Source organism: Bidens hawaiensis, unplaced genomic scaffold (assembly GCF_021521415.1).
Source record: "Bidens hawaiensis isolate Kalapana, Puna unplaced genomic scaffold, B.hawaiensis_p1.1 tig00005567_1, whole genome shotgun sequence".
Taxonomy (NCBI): Eukaryota; Viridiplantae; Streptophyta; class Magnoliopsida; order Asterales; family Asteraceae; genus Bidens; species Bidens hawaiensis.
Window position 1 is genome coordinate 1,107,164 of NW_027491360.1, and position 19,317 is coordinate 1,126,480.

Below are 19,317 nucleotides of genomic sequence, written 5' to 3' on the forward strand. Positions count from 1 at the left end.
TTTTTTTTTGTATTTCACATTATGTTATCATTTAAAAAAAATACTTATTCTAACATGTGTGCTATACGGGTAACTAACCAAGTATATATATATATACATCACACATAATAATATAATAATAATATTTCCAACAAACAAGCCGGCCACAAAAAGAAGTTGCCCAGCCCAATTTCGCCCATTTTGTTGCCCCCCCGGGGTGGTGCTCTCGCCCCTAATCACCCAATTTCGCCCATATTTATAGCCCATTACATATGGCCTAAGAATAACCTTTAACTCAAAACTTGATTTAAATTTATTTATTTGTGGTTGCAACTAAGAATGCGAATATCATTGGAAAAATTATAGATATATTGTCTACATTACTATATGCTGCCATAACAACTAATTTTATAATGAACTTGGATAAAATTTTTGAATGAAGCTTAATATGCATAAAATACATGCAATAGTTTTATCGTTACTAAAATGCAGTGTACTACTTTATAACTCCTTCAGATAAAAATTGTTTACAAGTTTTTTTCATGCATATAAATCCAACTTAAAAGATTTGGCCTTTCAATGAAACTTATTATTCTACTTAAATAACTTTTAGCCATGCTAGGACTTTTAAAGATGTCATAATACTATAGCTAGCAGCTCGTGTGGGCCGAGTCAGAAGGTTAATGAGCCAGGACAGGTTCAGACTTCAGATCAACATGAACAAATCTAAAAGTATATCATTTTGGTTTAACTCAGGTTTTTAGCAGTGATTCTTCCCATATTAACATTTTGAAAACAAAATACATATAAAACTCCGTAAAGTTTTCATTGAGCGGCTATCTTAACTCCTATGCTTATGGTTAAAATGTCTACGAAAAACAATCCATTAATTTCCACCATTAGTTTCAACAAACACCCTATTCACTTTTAGAATTTACTTTTAGAATCGTTTGTTTCCAACTTAGCATACAACTATTATGCATATTGTACACGCATATAAAAGACAGCAACTAACTCTGGGAATTAAACATACCATTAACAAACAAACGACCAACAACCCAGCAGTTGTATTTATATATGAATCATCCACCCAAGAACAACTTAAATCATCCCCAAAACAAAACCTGAACTTAGGAACCAGTTCGATCATCCGAAATGGCAGATGAGGTGAAGTTGCTCTCGTTACTAGGAAGTCCAAACGTTTGCAGAGTGGAAATTGCATTGAAACTCAAGGGGATCAACTACGAATCCGTCCCACAAGATTTGATCAACAAGAGTGCCGACCTTCTCAAATACAACCCTGTTCATAAAAAGGTACCCGTGCTTCTACACAACGGGAATCCGATCGCAGAGTCGCTTGTGATCATTGAGTACATCGATGATGTCTGGAAAGGGGTTCCGGTTTTGCCTCAGGATCCTTACGAGAAGGCTCAAACTCGATTTTGGGCCAAATTCATTGATGATAAGGTAATTGTTTTTATGTTTTCATTTCGTTTGAGCGCGCTTTTTATCTTTTTGAACAAAGAAAAAGAAAACATATAGTTTTATTCCTATAGAAACTAAAAACTGAACTAGCACGTTGGTTATTTTGGTTACATAAGTGACAAAGTCGTAAAGGAAATAAATAAAAGTTAGGCTATGTTTGGTTAGGGTAAATTTGTATATATTGGCAGAATCTTTAATTATCATGCTCGTCCACATAATGAAATTTTTTTAAAAACCAATTCCATAGACGAATACTAGTCCTATTATCCATCCCGAATGATTAAATGATCTTCTTTCTGTTTGTGATTCAAATAGTTTGTGATTGAAATACAAATGATTGCAAATGAGAGGAAAGAAGAATCGTTTATTAGTTTGATACATTTACAAAGAAGACAATTGAATACAATATATAGGAAAAGTAGGTGAGAGTTAAAGAAGGTAATACAATCAATTGTTCATGGCTGGAAATCCTCTCTAACGGCCTCAAGATCAAGTGTAAGGTTGGCACAATCTTCTTAATATAGGAATTGATGTGATTGATCCACTTACTTTTCCACCAAAATATTTTTATTTTCTAACACTCCCCCTCAAGTTGAGTAGTGGGATCTCCGATATTCAACTTGACGAGACAATTGTTGAAGATTCTTCCATTGACGGCTTTTGTTAATATATCTGCTAATTGGTCTTCTGATCGAACGAACGGTAACTCTATAATCCCCGTTTCAAGTTTTTCTTTGATGAAATTTATATCAACTTCTACATGCTTCGTTCGATCGTGTTGAACAGAATTTTCAGATATTTGTATTGCAGCTTTGTTATCACACATGATCCTACTGGCTTCAATCTGGGGAAACCCAACTCGGTCAAAAGTCTCCGTATCCATAGTACTTCTGCCAGACCACGTTCGATTCCACGGAATTCAGCTTCGGCGCTAGATAATGCTACCACTTTCTGTTTTTTGCTTCTCCATGTTACTAAGTTTCCTCCTAGTAAAGTAAAGTATCCTGATGTTGATCTTCGATCATCTTCATCTCCTGCCCAGTCTGCATCCGTATACAGCTGGATCTTTAGATGTTTATTTGGTTGAAAGAGGACTCCATAACCTGGTGTTCCTTTGAGGTATCTAATAATTCTCCATACTGCTTCCATGTGAGTACTTGTGGTTGATGCATAAACTTACTGACCACCCCAACCGCATATGCAATATCTGGACGAGTATGCGAGAGGTATATCAATTTATCTACCAAGCGTTGGTATCTCCCTTTGTCGGCCAGATATGTCCCTTCTTCCATATGGAGTTTTTGATTAACTTCCATTGGGGTGTCGGCAGGTTTGCAATCTATCATTCCTGTCTCAGCTAGAAGATCAAGAATATATTTCTTCTGACATATAAAAATACCTTGTTTAGACCTTAATACTTCAATTCCAAGAAAGTACTTCAGTCTTCCCAAGTCCTTCATCTCAAATTCTTTGAACAAATTTGTCTTTAAATTATTCATTTCTTCCTCGTCCTTCCTTGTAATGATCATGTCATCAATATATATAATTAAACAAGTTACAAGTTTACCTCTTTGTTTAAGAAATAATGTATGATAGGAGTTGCCTTTTCGAAATCCATATCTCTTCATTGCATGAGTAAATTTGCCGAACCAAGCTCGAGGAGATTGTTTAAGCCCATAGAGAGATTTTTTCAAACGACATACTTCCTTTGTCTTGAAATTTTTTGTGTATCCAGGAGGCACGTCCATATAAACTTCTTCCTTTAACTCTCCGTGTAGGAAGGCATTCTTAACATCAAATTGGTGAAGAGGCCATCCCTCATTTGCGGCAATAGAGAAAAGAACTCAGATAGTGTGAATCTTGGCTACCGGAGAGAATGTCTCTGAGTAATCAATTCCGTATGTTTGGGTATAACCTTTAGCTACCAGTCTTGCCTTATATATTTCAATAGTTCCATCAGGTTTATGTTTGATTGAGAAGACCCATATGCACCCCACTGGTTTCTTTTTTTGTGGGAGGTCACATTTTTCCCATGTGTTATTCTTTATTAGCGCTTTCATCTCTGTATCCATAGCATCTTTCCAATTTTTTGAGTCAAGGGCTTGTTCCACAGTGGTTGGGATTTGTTCAGCGTATAGCGAAGAAGTAAAGGCTTTGGCTTCTTTGAATAAGTTCCCTTCAGCTATGTTTGCTATGGGATACTTGGAAGGCCTAGTCTTTTTTTCTGGGGAGTACCGTTTAGCTGGGATTCCTTTGTTTACCCTTGGCGGGAGAGCATATCTCTCGGTTGTTTCTTCTTGCGTTGTTTCTTGTTCTTGTTTCTCCTGCACTGTTTGTTCTATTTCTATCTCACAATTGTTAGAGATATCAATATCATGAGTTTCTTCATTTTGTATATCTTCATGTGTTTGAGAATTATTTACCTCAGACGTCAGGTTGGGGGAATTTTGGTTTGGGACACTGATTGTTGGTTCGTCCGATTGTTGTGAAACTAGTGACTCATCTTGGGTACCGTGATCTACTTCAGATGATGGTTGGGTATTGTGATTGGCTTCTTCTGACGATGAAACCCATTTTGGAACCCATTTTAGCCAACTCAGTGTGTCATTATCCTCTTTCCCCCCCACCCCCGAACACTGTGTTGGGAGGTATAGAAAAACTCGGTTTCAAGGAAGTCACAGTTCATAGTAGTGTACATATGACGTCTTTTTGGACTATAACACCGATATCCTTTTTGGTTAACACCATAACCCACAAAAACACATTTTTCAGCACAAGGATCGAGCTTGGGTCGGTTTATTTTAGGTATGTGGACAAAGACGGAGCACCCAAATATTCGTGGTTGTAACGTAAGCGTGGGTGGTGGTTTAGTAAATTCAGAAAGAGTTTGAAGAGGGGTTTTTAGGTCAAGGGCTTTGGTTGGTAGCCGACTGAGAAGGTAAGTGGCAGTGGCGAAAGCATCAGGCCAAAAAGACTTGGGGGTTTGAGATTCAATTAGAAGGGCCCTTGTTATTTATAAGAAAATGCAATTTTTTCGTTCGACCGTCCCGTTTTGTTCGGGGGTGGGAACATGACGTTTGGTGAATTATCCCTTTTTCTTGACAAAATTGTGTCATTGAGGTGTTAACGAATTCTCCCCATTATCGGATCGAAGAACCTGGATGTTGGTTTTAAATTGTGTATGTATCATGGCATAAAAATTTTTAAATTTATCAAAAACTTCAGATTTATGTTTTACAAAATAAATCCATGTCATACGAGTACAATCATCAACAAAAAGAACGAAAAAACGAAAATTTTGCCCCTCAATTACTTCAGCTGGACCCCATACATCTTAATGAATAAGTGAAAAGGGTAAATTAACTTTTGTGTTATTTGAAATAAATGCATGTCTATGAATTTTAGCCAAAACACAAGCTTCACAATTTAACGTTTTATTTAAAGGAAATAGTTTTGGAAACAAAAGATATAAATAACCGATAGATGGATGTCCCAGTCTTCTATGCCATAACCAAGCTTCTCTGTCTATATTTCCATGAGCAAGCATCACGGTACCATGTTGAGTCACTTGGTCCACATAATACAATCCATGACGTTCAGTGCCACGCCCAATAATCGCTCCTGTTCTGATGTCCTGTAATATAAAAAAGGTAGGGTGCATTAAAACAGAGCAGTTTAACTCTTTTGTTACATGGCTAATAGATGACAACTTGTGTGACAAAGAAGGAGCAAAAGACAATTTGAGAGTTTTAAAGTCGGGGAGATTTCAATAGTTCCTCCACCTTTTACGGGAACTATTCCCCCATTTGCGATTTTATTGTGGTCAATTTTGGGTCTGGATTTTGAAATCATATCTGATAATTCAAAATTCATGGTGTCGATAGCACCACAATCAAATATCCATGATTTATTTATTTGTTAACAAGTTTTAACCATATTAGCTTGACTAAAAGAATTGTTTTCTTCTAAGATGGGTTCATCAAAATTTTTATGGTCTGTTGTGTAAAAAATATCATTTTTTGAAAAATTATTTTCTTTTGTTATGGATTCATGAAAAGTCTTTTGGTTAGTTTCATAAAAAATAGACTCTTGAGAAATTTTATCTTGTAAAGTCATATTACTTTTTGAGTTATTAAATATATGTTGGTCAGCACCTTTTGAGTTATGTTCACCACTTTTCAATATACGTTGGCCAGTATCAATATTTAACTCATTACTTTTTGAGTTATTTAACTCAATATTTTTTTGAGTTATACGATATATCAGTATTGTATTTAACATCTCTATTGAATTCATTTAACATATTAAATATTGCAGGGTTTAAAAAAATAGGGTTCAAAAAAGAAGGGTTTGAGATAAGGTTCTTAAACCCGATAACTCCATCCATGTCGCAACCCAAATCTGCTTCGCTTCCATCTCCAGCAGACGCCATCCCACCGAATCCACTATTCCTCCCTTCGACAGCGCGATGGTTGGCGGTGCTACTAGTGGTGGTTTCTAAATTGCCTACAATAGAAGCAGATTTTCCCCCTTCTTTATTGTCCTTCTTGTGACCATCATTCCACCAATCGGGGAAGCCGACGAGTTTGAAACACTGGTCTTTGGTATGTTTTGACATCCCATAATGAGTGCACTTCAAGTTAGACTTATCAATCCGAGATGATGAACTACTAGTACTCTTACAAACCCAACCATCCTTTTGACAAGAACCCTAAACCTTGCCCTTCCGAATCGTGAGACCCTTTGGCGGCCAATCCCGCCGCCACCCCGTTTTGAGACGACGAACTATCTGTGAGGTTTCCTAGTATTCCTTGATGTGCCATCTCTTTTCGAACGGCTGCGTAAGCGCCCTCAGCCAAGGGTAACGGGTCCCATCGAAGGATTTCCCTTTCTTTGGCATCATATTGTCGGTCAAGGGCATTGTGGAACTAAAATAGTTTTTGTTCTGACCGGATCTTGTTGTAGGTTGCAATGTCAATTGTGCAGGTCATGGGATTCGGATCTCGCCTCCCCGAACGCCCTGCATAACGATCCAAAAATCCTCTAATGGTGACCCATTCTACTTGATTCCATTCGCCTTAACATGAAGATCAAAGGTTTGCAATTTATCTTTCCCGCTACTGTAGGTAACCACCAAAGCATCCCATAAGGTTTTGGCTGTGGGAAATTCAGTTAAGTTGCTTGCATGAGCGGGTTCGATATTTTGTATTAACCAAGAGAACACGACTAATTCGTCTTGTTCCCATTGTTCATATGTTTCATCGGTTGGTTCCGGTGGTGGCAGGTTTCCCGATAAGTGACCCAACAAATGTTTCGATTTACCACCGATGGCTACTAGAATCATTCGAGCCCATAGGGCGTAATTTTGACTGTTTAGCTTGAGGCTAATTTTCAAGCTATCGGAGAGGTTTTGTTTTGAGGTTTGATTTTTGTTGTTGAGGCTGCTCTTGAGAAGGTTTGTTATTTGCAACGCGAGCTCATCATTGTTTTTCCCCGGTCATGATGATTGCTCAAAGGTTTAGAAAGAAAAAAATATTTGGGGTAGATGTTGAGTGGTTATGAACAGGTTGATCCTAAGATCATACACCATGCTTTGATACCATGTTTGTGATTCAAATAGTTTGTGATTCAAATACAAATGATTGCAAATGAGAGGAAAGAAGAATCGTTTATTAGTTTGATACATTTACAAAGAAGACAATTGAATACAATATATAGGAAAAGTAGGTGAGAGTTAAAGAAGGTAATACAATCAATTGTTCATGGCTGGAAATCCTCTCTAACGGCCTCAAGATCAAGTGTAAGGTTGGCACAATCTTCTTAATATAGGAATTGATGTGATATTGAACCACTTACTTTTCCACCAAAATATTTTTATTTTCTAACACTTTCACTGCCATTTGTCTAGAACTGATGTTACATTATATGGTGTATTCAGTGCACTCCTGCAATATTGAAGGCTTTTGGCATGGAAGGAGAACAAGATGCTACAGAAGCTAATGAGCAGCTTCAATTTCTAGAGAATGAACTGAAAGTCAAAGGCAAGAACTTTTTTGGAGGTGATAGCATCAACCTGGTTGATATTTCTGCTTGTTTCTTAGCCTTTTGGGTTGGAGCAATTGAAGAAGCGTCCGGAATACAGCTGGTGACAAAAGATAAGTTCCCAAAGTTAACAAAATGGTGTGATGACTTTGTTGACTGTCACGTTGTCAAAGATAGCTTGCCTCTAAGAGAAGCCCTAGTTGCTTTCTTCAAAGGAAGGTTTGATAACAAGCAATAAATAGTGTCGTGGTTATAAATGTGTCCATGAAGGTGACGTTTGTGTGTAGATCGAACATCCGTCTATGTTCCAATAAGCAGCTCGTAAATGTTGATTTGTCTTGTATGTACAATATTGTATACAAATTGCGGGCGACAGTTATAAATGTGTGTTTATGAAGTTGGCGTTAGTGTGCAAAACATCCATAGATGTTTCCATAAGCAACCCGTAAATTCATGCTGATTTGTCTTGTAAAATATTGTTCTCATTTTATTTATGTTTTTGCGGGAGCTGACATGCAAGAGTCTACAACTTCGGTGGCAACAAAATCTTCAAAAACCGTCACATCAACGTCAAATCAGATTCTAAACTCTTTTTTTAAAACTTACTTATTTTAACAACAAAACTTCACAAACTACCACATCATCACCTAGAGAGTCCCACTTCTTGTAATTGCCACTTATCGTTTGTGTGGCCATCTTGCCTTGTAGTTACCTTGGATAATTTTTTGTTTCGTTACTCCTTGAACAAGTTTTAAGTACACTTTTAATAATATTTCTATTATTGCTTGCTTTACTAATCTCATTTTATTTTGAGGCTAAACCTCAAAACTGTATTTATAAGATAGATATTCAAAGAGACAATAACGTATATAATTTTTCTAAATGTATCATATATGACATTAATAATACATTTCTATGGCATTGCTGACTTCGCCACATAAGCAAGGCACAAATTTAAAGGTTCCAATCCGAGGGGATTCTTGAATCCACCAGACTAGACTCCTTTGAAGATTACGAATCTTCCTTAGTTGTCACACTCGCCAAGGAATCCTTCACCCATATTAATGAACGAGCTAAGGATCTGATATGACTTATACATACTGATGTATATGGCCATTTCAGAACATTGTCTAGAAATCATGAAAGATACTTCGTTTCTTTATCGACATTTATATACTTATGTCTTTCTTATGAAACACAAGCATGAAACTTTTGAAAAGTTCAAAAGTCTCAAAACGAAGTAGAATACCAAATCAGTAAAAAGATTTAAACACCTCGATCAGATCGACATGGAGAACCTTTCAGCTAGGAATTAATCCATCATATAGAGAGCGAGGAATTGTTCCACGGCTCACTCCACCAGGCACACCACAACATAATGGCGTGAGCGAGAGGAGAAATCGAACACTGCTGAACAAGGTCCGATAAATAATGTGTAGAACTAACCTGCATCACTTCCTTTTGGAGCTTTCCTCTTATAACCGCTGCCCACATTATCAATCAAGCATCGACTAAGAAGGTAAATAAGACACCATATGAGATATGGCATGGCTTAAAAACCAATTTGTCTTACCTTCGAGTTTGGGGATGTGATGCTTATGTCACTAGCGAGTATGGTGACAAGCTCAATCCTCACGGCGTAAAAGTTGTTTTCGTCGGATACAACCAAAGTGAAAATTATTTTAATCATCTTGATGAAAATTGATTTCTATCGAAAGGATGGCCAATTCCTCGAGAATGAAAATTCTCAAATGAGGAACTGAAAATCATATTGTCGATCTTGAAGAAATTCGAGAACCACAAACAACCAGTAAGAAAGTCGAAGAGTCTAATCAACAAGTAGTTGTTGCTGATAAATCAGACATAAACACAAGTATTCACAGAAGTAGTAAGGCTCGCGAAGAACCTAGTACATACCTATTGACATCTAAATGGTCCCGAAGTCCTATTAGTAGTTGAGTCTAATGACGAACCTGCTAACTACAAATATGCTATCATAGATCCGGAATCCGAGAAATGGAGAGAAGCTACGAATGCCAATATGCAATATATGCATGATAATCAAGTCTTGGACTTGGTTATGCTACCCCCCGAGTATCGGGCAGTAGGGAGCAAATAGATTTTCAATATACAAACCTGACATGCATGGAAATGTATGTACCTATAAAGCATGGCTAGTTGCGAAAAGCTTTACTCAAACTCAAGTTGTTGACTTTGATGAAACTTTCTAGTCTGTTTTTTTGATCAAACCGATTAAGGTGTGCAAACTGAATAAGTCCATTTATGGACTTAAACAGGCATCTCGCAAGTGGAATATTTGTTTTGACTAGAAAATCAAAGAGTGTGGTTTTGTCAAGAATGAAGATGAGCCTTGTGTTCACAGAAAGGGCTAGTGGGAGCATATCTCATTCCTCACCTTGTATGTGGTTGACATACTGATCATTGTAAACAACTTTCTTATGCTTGAGGAAGTCAAGAACCGGTTGGGATCTTGCTTCGCAATGAAAGATCTTGGAGAAGCTGCTTATATACTGGGAATCAAGATCTACCGAGATAGATCTAAGCGGCTTCTAAGGCTAAGTCAAAGTACATACATAGACAAAGTAATGACACGTTTTTCGATGGAAAACTTTAAGAAAGATGGGGTTCTCATTGCTAAAGGAACCATGTTGACAGATCTCAATCTCCTTCTGTCACACCCCCATCTTAGGCCTAGGCGTGCTTCCAATAGTTGGTACCACATTTGTAAATAAATCAGAGTTAAGGCCGTTAGCGGAAGTCTTATAAAAACATAAGGATCAAAGTTGTAAATATTTACATTACAAAAGATGGACGAAAGTTCCATATACGTTTACTTGTTTTTACAAAACCACCATATTTAATATTTTAAGATTAACAAAAATATCCGAGCCATCGGATTCTTAAGCCCTTCGTCTTCACAAGCTCTATTCTTGATTACCTGCAAAATGTTAGAAAATACGTCAACAACGAATGCTGGTGAATATGCCGACGCAAAAATATTTTTCTTTACTTAATCACCCCTCGAGACCACGTAAGTCTTGGCCCATCTTGGCTTAGGAATAATCAAGTTAAAACAATATCATTATAAACTCGAGTCTCTACACTAGGTCACCTCAGCAAAACACCGCAACGTTTCGACATTACTTAGGTACCATAAATATAGACATGTTCAGTCTCACTCGAACGTACTTAGGTCCGGCCCATCGTGGCTGGAGGTCGTGACCAAGCATGGTGTGATGTGCCCACCGCATTTTACCACATATGTAAGGATCCAGACAAACGTATACTACAGCCTGAGGGCTAGGCTTATACTCTTATTTACAATGTTTTTAGAGACACTTAGTCTCATGTAAAGTTTTACACATAACAAGTTGACTTGTTTGAAATCTAGTTTATAAAAGTTGGGGCATATTCACCTTTTGATTGGGATCGGCTTCAAACACCGTCTGTGGGTCTTTCCCTTGCTATCTCGCACCTATAGTACGAGTATAACTTTTTGTTAGTCGGATATACAATCCGGCTTAAGACTTTTAGTCTTAGTTTTATAATCGCCACCTCGATTTACTTTAAAACCTTTAGTTTACAAAGTAATCCCTTTATGTTCTTTTTAAACCTTTAATTTAAAATATCTTTCTTTTATAAGATAACCTATAGATATCTTATTTTTAAAACCCTACGTTTCTTCTTCTTTAAGAAACGTATACCTTACTTTTATTATTTAAGAATACTCATCATACTTAAATAATATCTATAACAAAGAATTATATATATATCTACACATGTATTTGAATATAATTTATATTTCTTTCTTTTCTTTTCTTTGTTATTTATTCTTTTATTTATCGAGGTATCGAGTATAACCTCGACTTTAGGGTTAAGCCTTTATAATATTTTATTATTATTTTATTTGGGCATTACGCCTACCTTTTCTTGGCTTAACAACCCTATTCACTGGAGCAGAACTTCGTTGCCGTTTGATTTCCTTTTCCTTTGATTAACACCTTTTCCTTGCACGCAACTTGAGGTACACCAATACTTCTTCCACGTCGGCACGCTTTACGAGGCACCCATTCTTCACGGTTGACACTTCAAAATGATCGTTGGGACGTCGGAACGACACCACTTCCTTGTTTATAATATCGTCGGGGAGTGACACGATTTTCGAGGTATGGCACGTAAAACGAGGGATTAAGAACACGTTAATCAAGATGGATCAAAGGCACGATTATCGAGGTGTAGAGAGATGTTAGAGAGAGAGTTAAGTGTGTGAAATTTGGTGTGATTTGTGAAGATCCCGGGCTTGCTATTTATAGGCAAATTTTGGAAGCCTGTCGCGGTACGCGACGGCCTCTTTGGCACCCGTCGCGTATCGCGACGTAGGTCGCCTGAGTCACCACATAGACCTGACACGTGGCGACACGTGGCAGGCATTGCACCACGTGGCGGCCATGTTGCCACGTGGCGACACATTGTGCCACCGTTTGCCACGTGGCACATGTGTCAAAACGTGCCAGATAACCCATCGCGCTACGCGATGGGTCTCTCTTATTGATTCATAGCGTATCGCGATGGGTCTGGAAAACAGATTTTACATATTTAACCCTCGCGTTTGGAAATTAACCGTTTTGGTCCTTTGACTTTGGATTTTGGCATTTTTGGCTCGAATTTTTCCGTGATGTTACACCTTCAACGGACATTGAACCTAAGCATATGAAAGAAATTCCATATGATTCAACGATTGGTTCTATCATATATGCTATATTATGCACTAGACCTAACGTCTCATATGCTTTAAGCGTGACTAGTCTTTTTCAGCAAAGTCATGGCGCTGCCCTTTAGACTGTAGTAAAGAACATTCTAAGGGACCTGAAAAGAACCAAGGATATGCTTTTATGTTTGGAGGAGTGGAAGAAGAGCTCAGTGTAAGGTGTTACACTGACACTAATTTCTAGAGTGACTGATATGTTTCTCGCTCACAATCTGTTGGATGAAGAAATTCATAGTAGACCTCGATCTGGTTCTAAGTTTTTGGAAACTGATCGGCGTAATTTGTCATTACATAGGAGCTATTGCTCAATCCAAAGAGCCTAGATCTTATCACCGAACCAAGCACATTTTTAGAAAGTTCCACTATAAATGGGAATTGTTGGAACTTGAAGACATTATAATAAGCAAAGTAAACACAAATCATAACCTAGCAGACCCGTTCACTAAGCCGATGACTCAGGACAAGCATGACCAACACAGGAATGCTGTCGGTCTTAGATTTTCTAGCCATATGTTTGGATTTAGTATTTGGATGTACGAATATTAAAACATTTGTACTTTTTAATTCACTTTTAATTTACTGGTTAAATGCAAATTTTGAATTCTACAACTGTGTTTGATTTTAATACGTTTAATCCATGAATCTTGCATTCTAAATTATCCGTAATCGGTCAGACTCGTGGGAATGACTCTGAGTTAAGACTATTCTGACTTTGGATTCAAAGAGTTGAATTCCAAACTCACAGGCCTCATTTGAATGATGTTGGATGCAACTCGCATCAAATCATCTTCATGGATCTTAGTCATAAGATGCTTTGATATTGGTATACTCATTTAGTCTCCTCTAACCTAGGATACATGATGGAGGCCCAAGTATTGAAGAGTGTGCCATGTTGTATTTGAAGGTCCATGATCGTGCTTCCAAAGGTGGCCCAAAAAAACGGGCATAACTTGGCCTACGAAGCTCCGTTTCTGGACCACGACCAGTCAAATCGAAGCTTAAGACGAGGAGCATGTTGTGGCAAAAGGCCTACAGCGGTTTGTCCCTTATCCAAATCCCAAAAATGTCTCCTAAATAAATTTATGGGCCTTTTTTATGTTTTTTCAGCAGTTTTTGCATTTTTATTTTTGGGTTTGTGTTTGGCCCATGGCCATTTTTGGGCCCATTTCGAATTTGAAAGTCTATTTATATGTTGCTTATGTGATCTGAAAATCTAGACATGAATTTTATCAATAAATATGTTTTTTCTTCATTTTTCTTGACTTTTGGGTGGGATTTGGGAGTTTGAGAAGTTCATCACGGAAGTTCATCAATACATACTAGAGCTTTTGTTTACCAAATACTATTCTTTGATTAGTGAGAACCGCTGTCGCGTAATTTCCAGCCATAAAGGCATTGGTTGGGAGTAGTTCTGAAGTTCGGTGGAGTTGTATGTAGTCAATATGGGATTATGTATTCTTACATTATATGCAACAGTTAGACATTGTGGCGCCCTCATTAATTCAAACTGGTGAATTATAAAGCCTTATCCAAACTTACTGTGTGTTTTATTTGACCACTTTGATTCTAAATCGAGAACAATAATAATTGAACACCATACGAAATTGATTTTTATCCATGTCCCATTGTTCAAATGATGTCTTATATGGAAAGGATATATGACAACGATTACCATAAGCTCATTATCTTGCAACGGGATGTTCCAAGATGTTTTGGCTAAAGACTTTAAAGTGCCATACCTTTGTTGGGAGCAACCATGTGTAGCTAGAGCACCGCTGGTTGTTTGCATTATGGAACTTAATCGAAAGCCGTCTAAGTGCGAGACTGTTGGAAATTATGGAGCGATCTGATTAAACTAATGCGGGCGACCGAGTTATAACGTGTAAGAGTTACACCTCGGGCAACGAATATAAACTTGCTTAACTCGCTTAACTGGTAATGACGAACAACGAATCAAACGGATTATGTTTATATAACTATATGATATATTTATATACATATGCGTAAGATGGATTTTATTATTTTTACTTAATATAAATAATAAATATACTTGTTTATTTACTAATTTAATAAACTGGTTTGGGCTTTAAAAAAGAGTTGAAACATACTGTGTTCCCAAGTTCTACTTAACAGAGGAAAGGAAAGAAAATGGATGGAAAGATTGAGATGTTTGTGTTTCCAAGTTTCATTTAAGGAGGGAAAGGAAATGAATGAAAAATATTTGTGTTCCAGAGTTTTATTAAAAGAAAGAAAAGAAAGGAAAGGAAAAGAAAGAGTAGAGAAAAAAAGAGTAAAATGGTGGGGTTTGGTTTATGAAGAAACATGAAATCTCACCCCTCCTGGGTCAGACGGATGTTCTCTTCGGTTTTGAACACGAACCCGCACCTCGATCTTCTTCTCCAATTGCTCGAGACCTGTCATGGAAAGACCGCCCCGGGGGGGAGGGGGGGGTAGAGGTGACTGCTAAAAGTAAACTCTTTTTTATAGACACAAAACTATTGGTGGAGACCAAGAGAGTCTAAGAGATGATCCGCTCAAATGAGATATGAAGGTTCTTTATATAGGGGACTCCATGGCAACCATCATGAACCCTAACCTTAATGGTCCAAGGCCGGTTAGGGTTACCTCCACAACCCCCTCGGCCCATTGGGCCTTAGTTAGTAAACAATACTAATATAACAAATACGAAACGTAATGCAATAAGTAAAGGGTCGTACTGGGGGTTTAGGACCCTACCCTTACAAGTCCCCCAAGTCCGTAGTTGCTCTTTTTAAAGAAAGGGGAGCTATGGACTATCAAGAGTGCTTTAGGGTTAAAATTAAAGGGTTTCAAGAGGTTTTAAAATCATGATGGTGAATTTGGGTGGAGCGTCTCCGGGGCGCGTGGGACAGATCGCGTCCGTCTTGAACAAGACGTGTCCGGGGCACCAATGAAGAAACATGAAATCTCACCCCTCCTGGGTAAGATGGATGTTCTCTTCGATTTTGAACACGAACGAACTCGCACCTCGATCTTCTTCTCCAATTGCTAGAGACCTGCCATGGAAAGACCGGGGGGAGTAGAGGTGACTGCTAAGTGTAAACTCTTTTTTACAGACACAAAAATATTTGTGGAGGCCCAAATTAGAAAGAATATGAAGGAAAGAAAGTAGAGGAGAAAGGAAAAAAGAGAGAAAAGAAAGAGAAAAGAAAAAAAGGAAAAACATTCCTTTTCTTTTTCTTTCTCTTCTTAATTAAACTCGGGAAAACAGGCCCGGTTAGTATTTAATAATTTAAATACATGATTATCATAATAATCGGATGATTATTATAATAACAAGAAACCCATGTATCTTGAACAAGAGTTTAGGGAGCCGGCCAGAACTCCAAGAAAGTTGGAGCAACAAAGGATATTCATCTTCTTTTCGTGGCATCTCGTTGTTTTACGGCAACCACAAATGGCCACCGACTAACGCTATTAGACGTTGGAAGCCACCATTCAATCAGTGTCACTCGCTGTCGCTTCTGAAATTGCGTGCCGGAAGTTACTGCTGCTACCGTGTACTTGTTGTCGCCGCCGCTGCTGTCATGCACCACCAGCCGCCACCTATATTGTTCGGTTCGTCAACTAGCAAACGTTCGTTGAACCTCGGTGTATCAAACGGTTAGTTATTAACCGAAAATGTATATCTATCTCATCGGTACATTGGATTAATTATTATTTATTCTGTGCTCGTATCGTTTGTAATCGGATCCTATCGAGTTTAATTTTGTTTCTGATTACTCATTTATTTCCGTTGCACACATATTAATTAATTTGATTAGTTATTATCTGACATATATATTGAACCATATTTTAATAAATAATTTTTTTCCGATCATCACCTAAACCCAACATATTGTTCCTTTGACTATGGCTGCATTGAATAGTAAACATGATCATTTGAATTTTATCAGTTCTTTAATTAATTTATTGCTTACAGCTGATTACATTTTATTGAAGCCTAAGAGCTTCGAGATCGATGCATGCTTTAAAAGGGACATTTTGTGCTCTTATGGTTAGTGGCATATTGCTAAACGTCGGCACTAATTATGTATGGACATGCTAAATCTTGTGCAAATGAACGATTATCGGCTATAACTCTATAAGTCCTCAACAACGTATGACGAATTAACTAATAACATATAATCCAATATGGTAAAAAATAAAAACAAAATGTAAGAATAAATATATTGTATATATTTATTTATATGGCCATCATTATCATTTATATTATATTAGATTAAAATATTAATTATACCTTATCATATATTAGTTTGGTAATTGTTGATGAGTCATACTACCCTCACTAACTAATAAAGGGTTTTCCATTGTGTGTATATATAGAGAGAATAAATTAACATCATAACCTAATCTCACACACATAAGAAAATCATGTGTCTCCTCTCTCTTCTAAACCAGGTTCCTCTCAAGAACCCTAACCATCCTTAACTATACATCCTAAAGGGGAACTCGATCAAGATGACAAACATGTCGACTACATCATACCCTGCTGCGGTTACTACTCTTCATGCTGTAACAGGTTCATAGGTTTAATATTTATCATGTTTTATGTTACTTACATGAAGAACTGAAGAACATGTGGCATCAGAGTGATGTTGATTAATCAGTTCTTCATGTTTTCTCTAAATCTGGAATTGATTCAGAAGACATGACTAAAACTTGATAAACCCTAATTTTTTAGGTTTCTTTTTTTTCATGTTCTATTACGAAAACAATACACGAAACTGTTTAAAATCTCTAAAATTCATATTTAGTAAACTCTAATATTTTCGAAATCTGTTAATTTCATGTTTAAAGATTTCGATTCCAAGTTTTATTTTTATGTTTAATTGTTAAAATTTTCGATGATGTTCTTCGTGTTCATCATTATTATCGAAAATTATACATATGTTGGTTCAAAATCTAGATTAAAATTTGTTAATGATTATTTAGGGAAATATTTTTTCAAATCTTGGATAACTTAGAAGTTTTAATATTTTCTTAAAAGAATTGAATCCCCTTAAAATAGGAAACAAATATAATTGTTAATCATTAAAAATATTTGAACCAAATCGTATCATTATTAATTTAGTTAATAAAGATCATGGGTTAAGGGCTTTAACCAGTTTACGGGTTCACGGGCTATTTAAAAATAATGTATTATGGGCTTAAAATAGCTTATGTGTTTTAAGAGTTTGTGAGTTTCTAAAATGGTTTGGGGTCATAACCCATAAACCCGAAAACTCACTAATACCGAAATCAACATTTTCCATAAAACTCCATAAAATCATGTAAACACCCAAATACTGAAAAACCCACTAAAAGCCGGAAACTGGCAATTCTCGGGAACCCAAAATTTTCGAGAACAAATTCCGCAAAATAAGTTCCTACCGGAAACTTAAAAATCCTTACTCTAAACATTTTCCGCTATTAACTAATTAAATGTTTTGTAAACCTTAAATATTATAAAATTTTACAAAACATAAAGGCTTAACTTGAATGAACTTTTGATGTAACACTTCTGCCTAAATGTGATGAGTTACATTTACCATATCATTCAAGAATAACTGAAAAGTTTTTGTTAGTTTTGCCTAACATGATACAAATGTCTCACTTCTGCCCAAAGGTGATTTGTTACATTTTTATTTAGCAAAACTAGCCCGTGCATAATTAAAATAATTGTCTCACTTCTGCCCAAAGGTGATGTGTTACAATTGTTTTGCACATATACTTAAATAAATTTTAATTCTGCCCAAAGGTGATTTATTTTTTGTTTAAGTAGAACTATTAATTATAGTCTATTAGTTTGATGTTAATAATAGACATATCACATCTTCAATAAAATATAGTGATCCTCATATTAATGATTATTTATTAATCTAATGATCATAAACTTTAATCTATATTATTTTAATATCCCATAATATTACTCACTATATTTTCTTCCATAAATAACGATCTCATCCAAATCATCCACTCTAATCTTAAAATACAATTGAATTTTGTCTCATAAAGAGTTTTAATAACATTTAGCTCTTCTCAATATTAATTATTCATTAAGACATAATATGGTTATCCTACTGCTCTTTCTAATAACAATCATTATATTAAAAACTAGAGCATAACAAATGAGATGCGTCAATCATAATGTCTCTTATAATAATAATAATTAATAATTTATTTAAATAAATGCTATCACTAGAGTTATTCTTGATTTAGTTTTTCCTAAGACTAATCAAAATAACTCATAAGATGCATGCATTCTTTCTTGAAAATTCTAACTATAAGGTAAAATGGCATTACTGAATACATCATAATGTAAAATACCATGACCCATAAAATTAAGAGCTTACACATGGAAATAAATACATTTTTTAGTACATTACATACTAAAATTTTCAGCAATACAATTTGGTGCCTTACGAATCAACTATAACACTCAGAAGTACCAAAGGAAAATGAGTGTGTTGATCAGCAACATATGTACACGAAAAGAAATGTCTGGTGCTAGAAATAAGATGTTATTCAACTCACTACCACTAAAACCTAAAAGAGGATAATTCTAAGGTTCATAGACAAAATACAAGTATTACTTCCAGCTTTATGTTTCTTGAGGAGAAGTCCCATTGCAAAAATATGTCATTAGATTAGGCATAGACATTACAAGACTGTCCATAATTCAAAAGAACAACTGGCTAAAATTGATAGTTGTATAATAATGATACATAAGTCTTCTAATCCTAATATTCCCATGAACACATGATTTGTTGAGTCTAGTTCTATATGTTTACCCGAAATCAACAAATAACTAACATGAGTGTTAGTGACAAATTTAAATGTTAAGGTTATTAGAACCATGATAAACTGTCTTTTAATTACACTTTATGATACCTTAAATATTCTGAAGATTAATCAGAATTTAGTATCAATACTTAAGTTACATTATGACAGTTATAAGGTTTGCATAGCCAACATAAATCACTCTTATCTTAAACTCTTAT

The 19,317-nt window shown here is 36.2% G+C and overlaps 1 protein-coding gene across 1 annotated transcript; it reads left to right on the forward strand.

Annotated features, from left to right (window-relative positions):
* Positions 1-882: 882 nt before the first annotated feature.
* LOC143630136 (putative glutathione S-transferase) lies at positions 883-7,781 on the forward strand. The gene is made up of 2 exons (XM_077099219.1): positions 883-1,446; positions 7,403-7,781. Exons 1-2 carry the CDS (start codon positions 1,135-1,137, stop codon positions 7,742-7,744), a joined length of 654 nt encoding a protein of 217 aa, XP_076955334.1. The 5' UTR covers positions 883-1,134; the 3' UTR covers positions 7,745-7,781.
* The last annotated feature ends 11,536 nt before the right edge of the window (positions 7,782-19,317 follow it).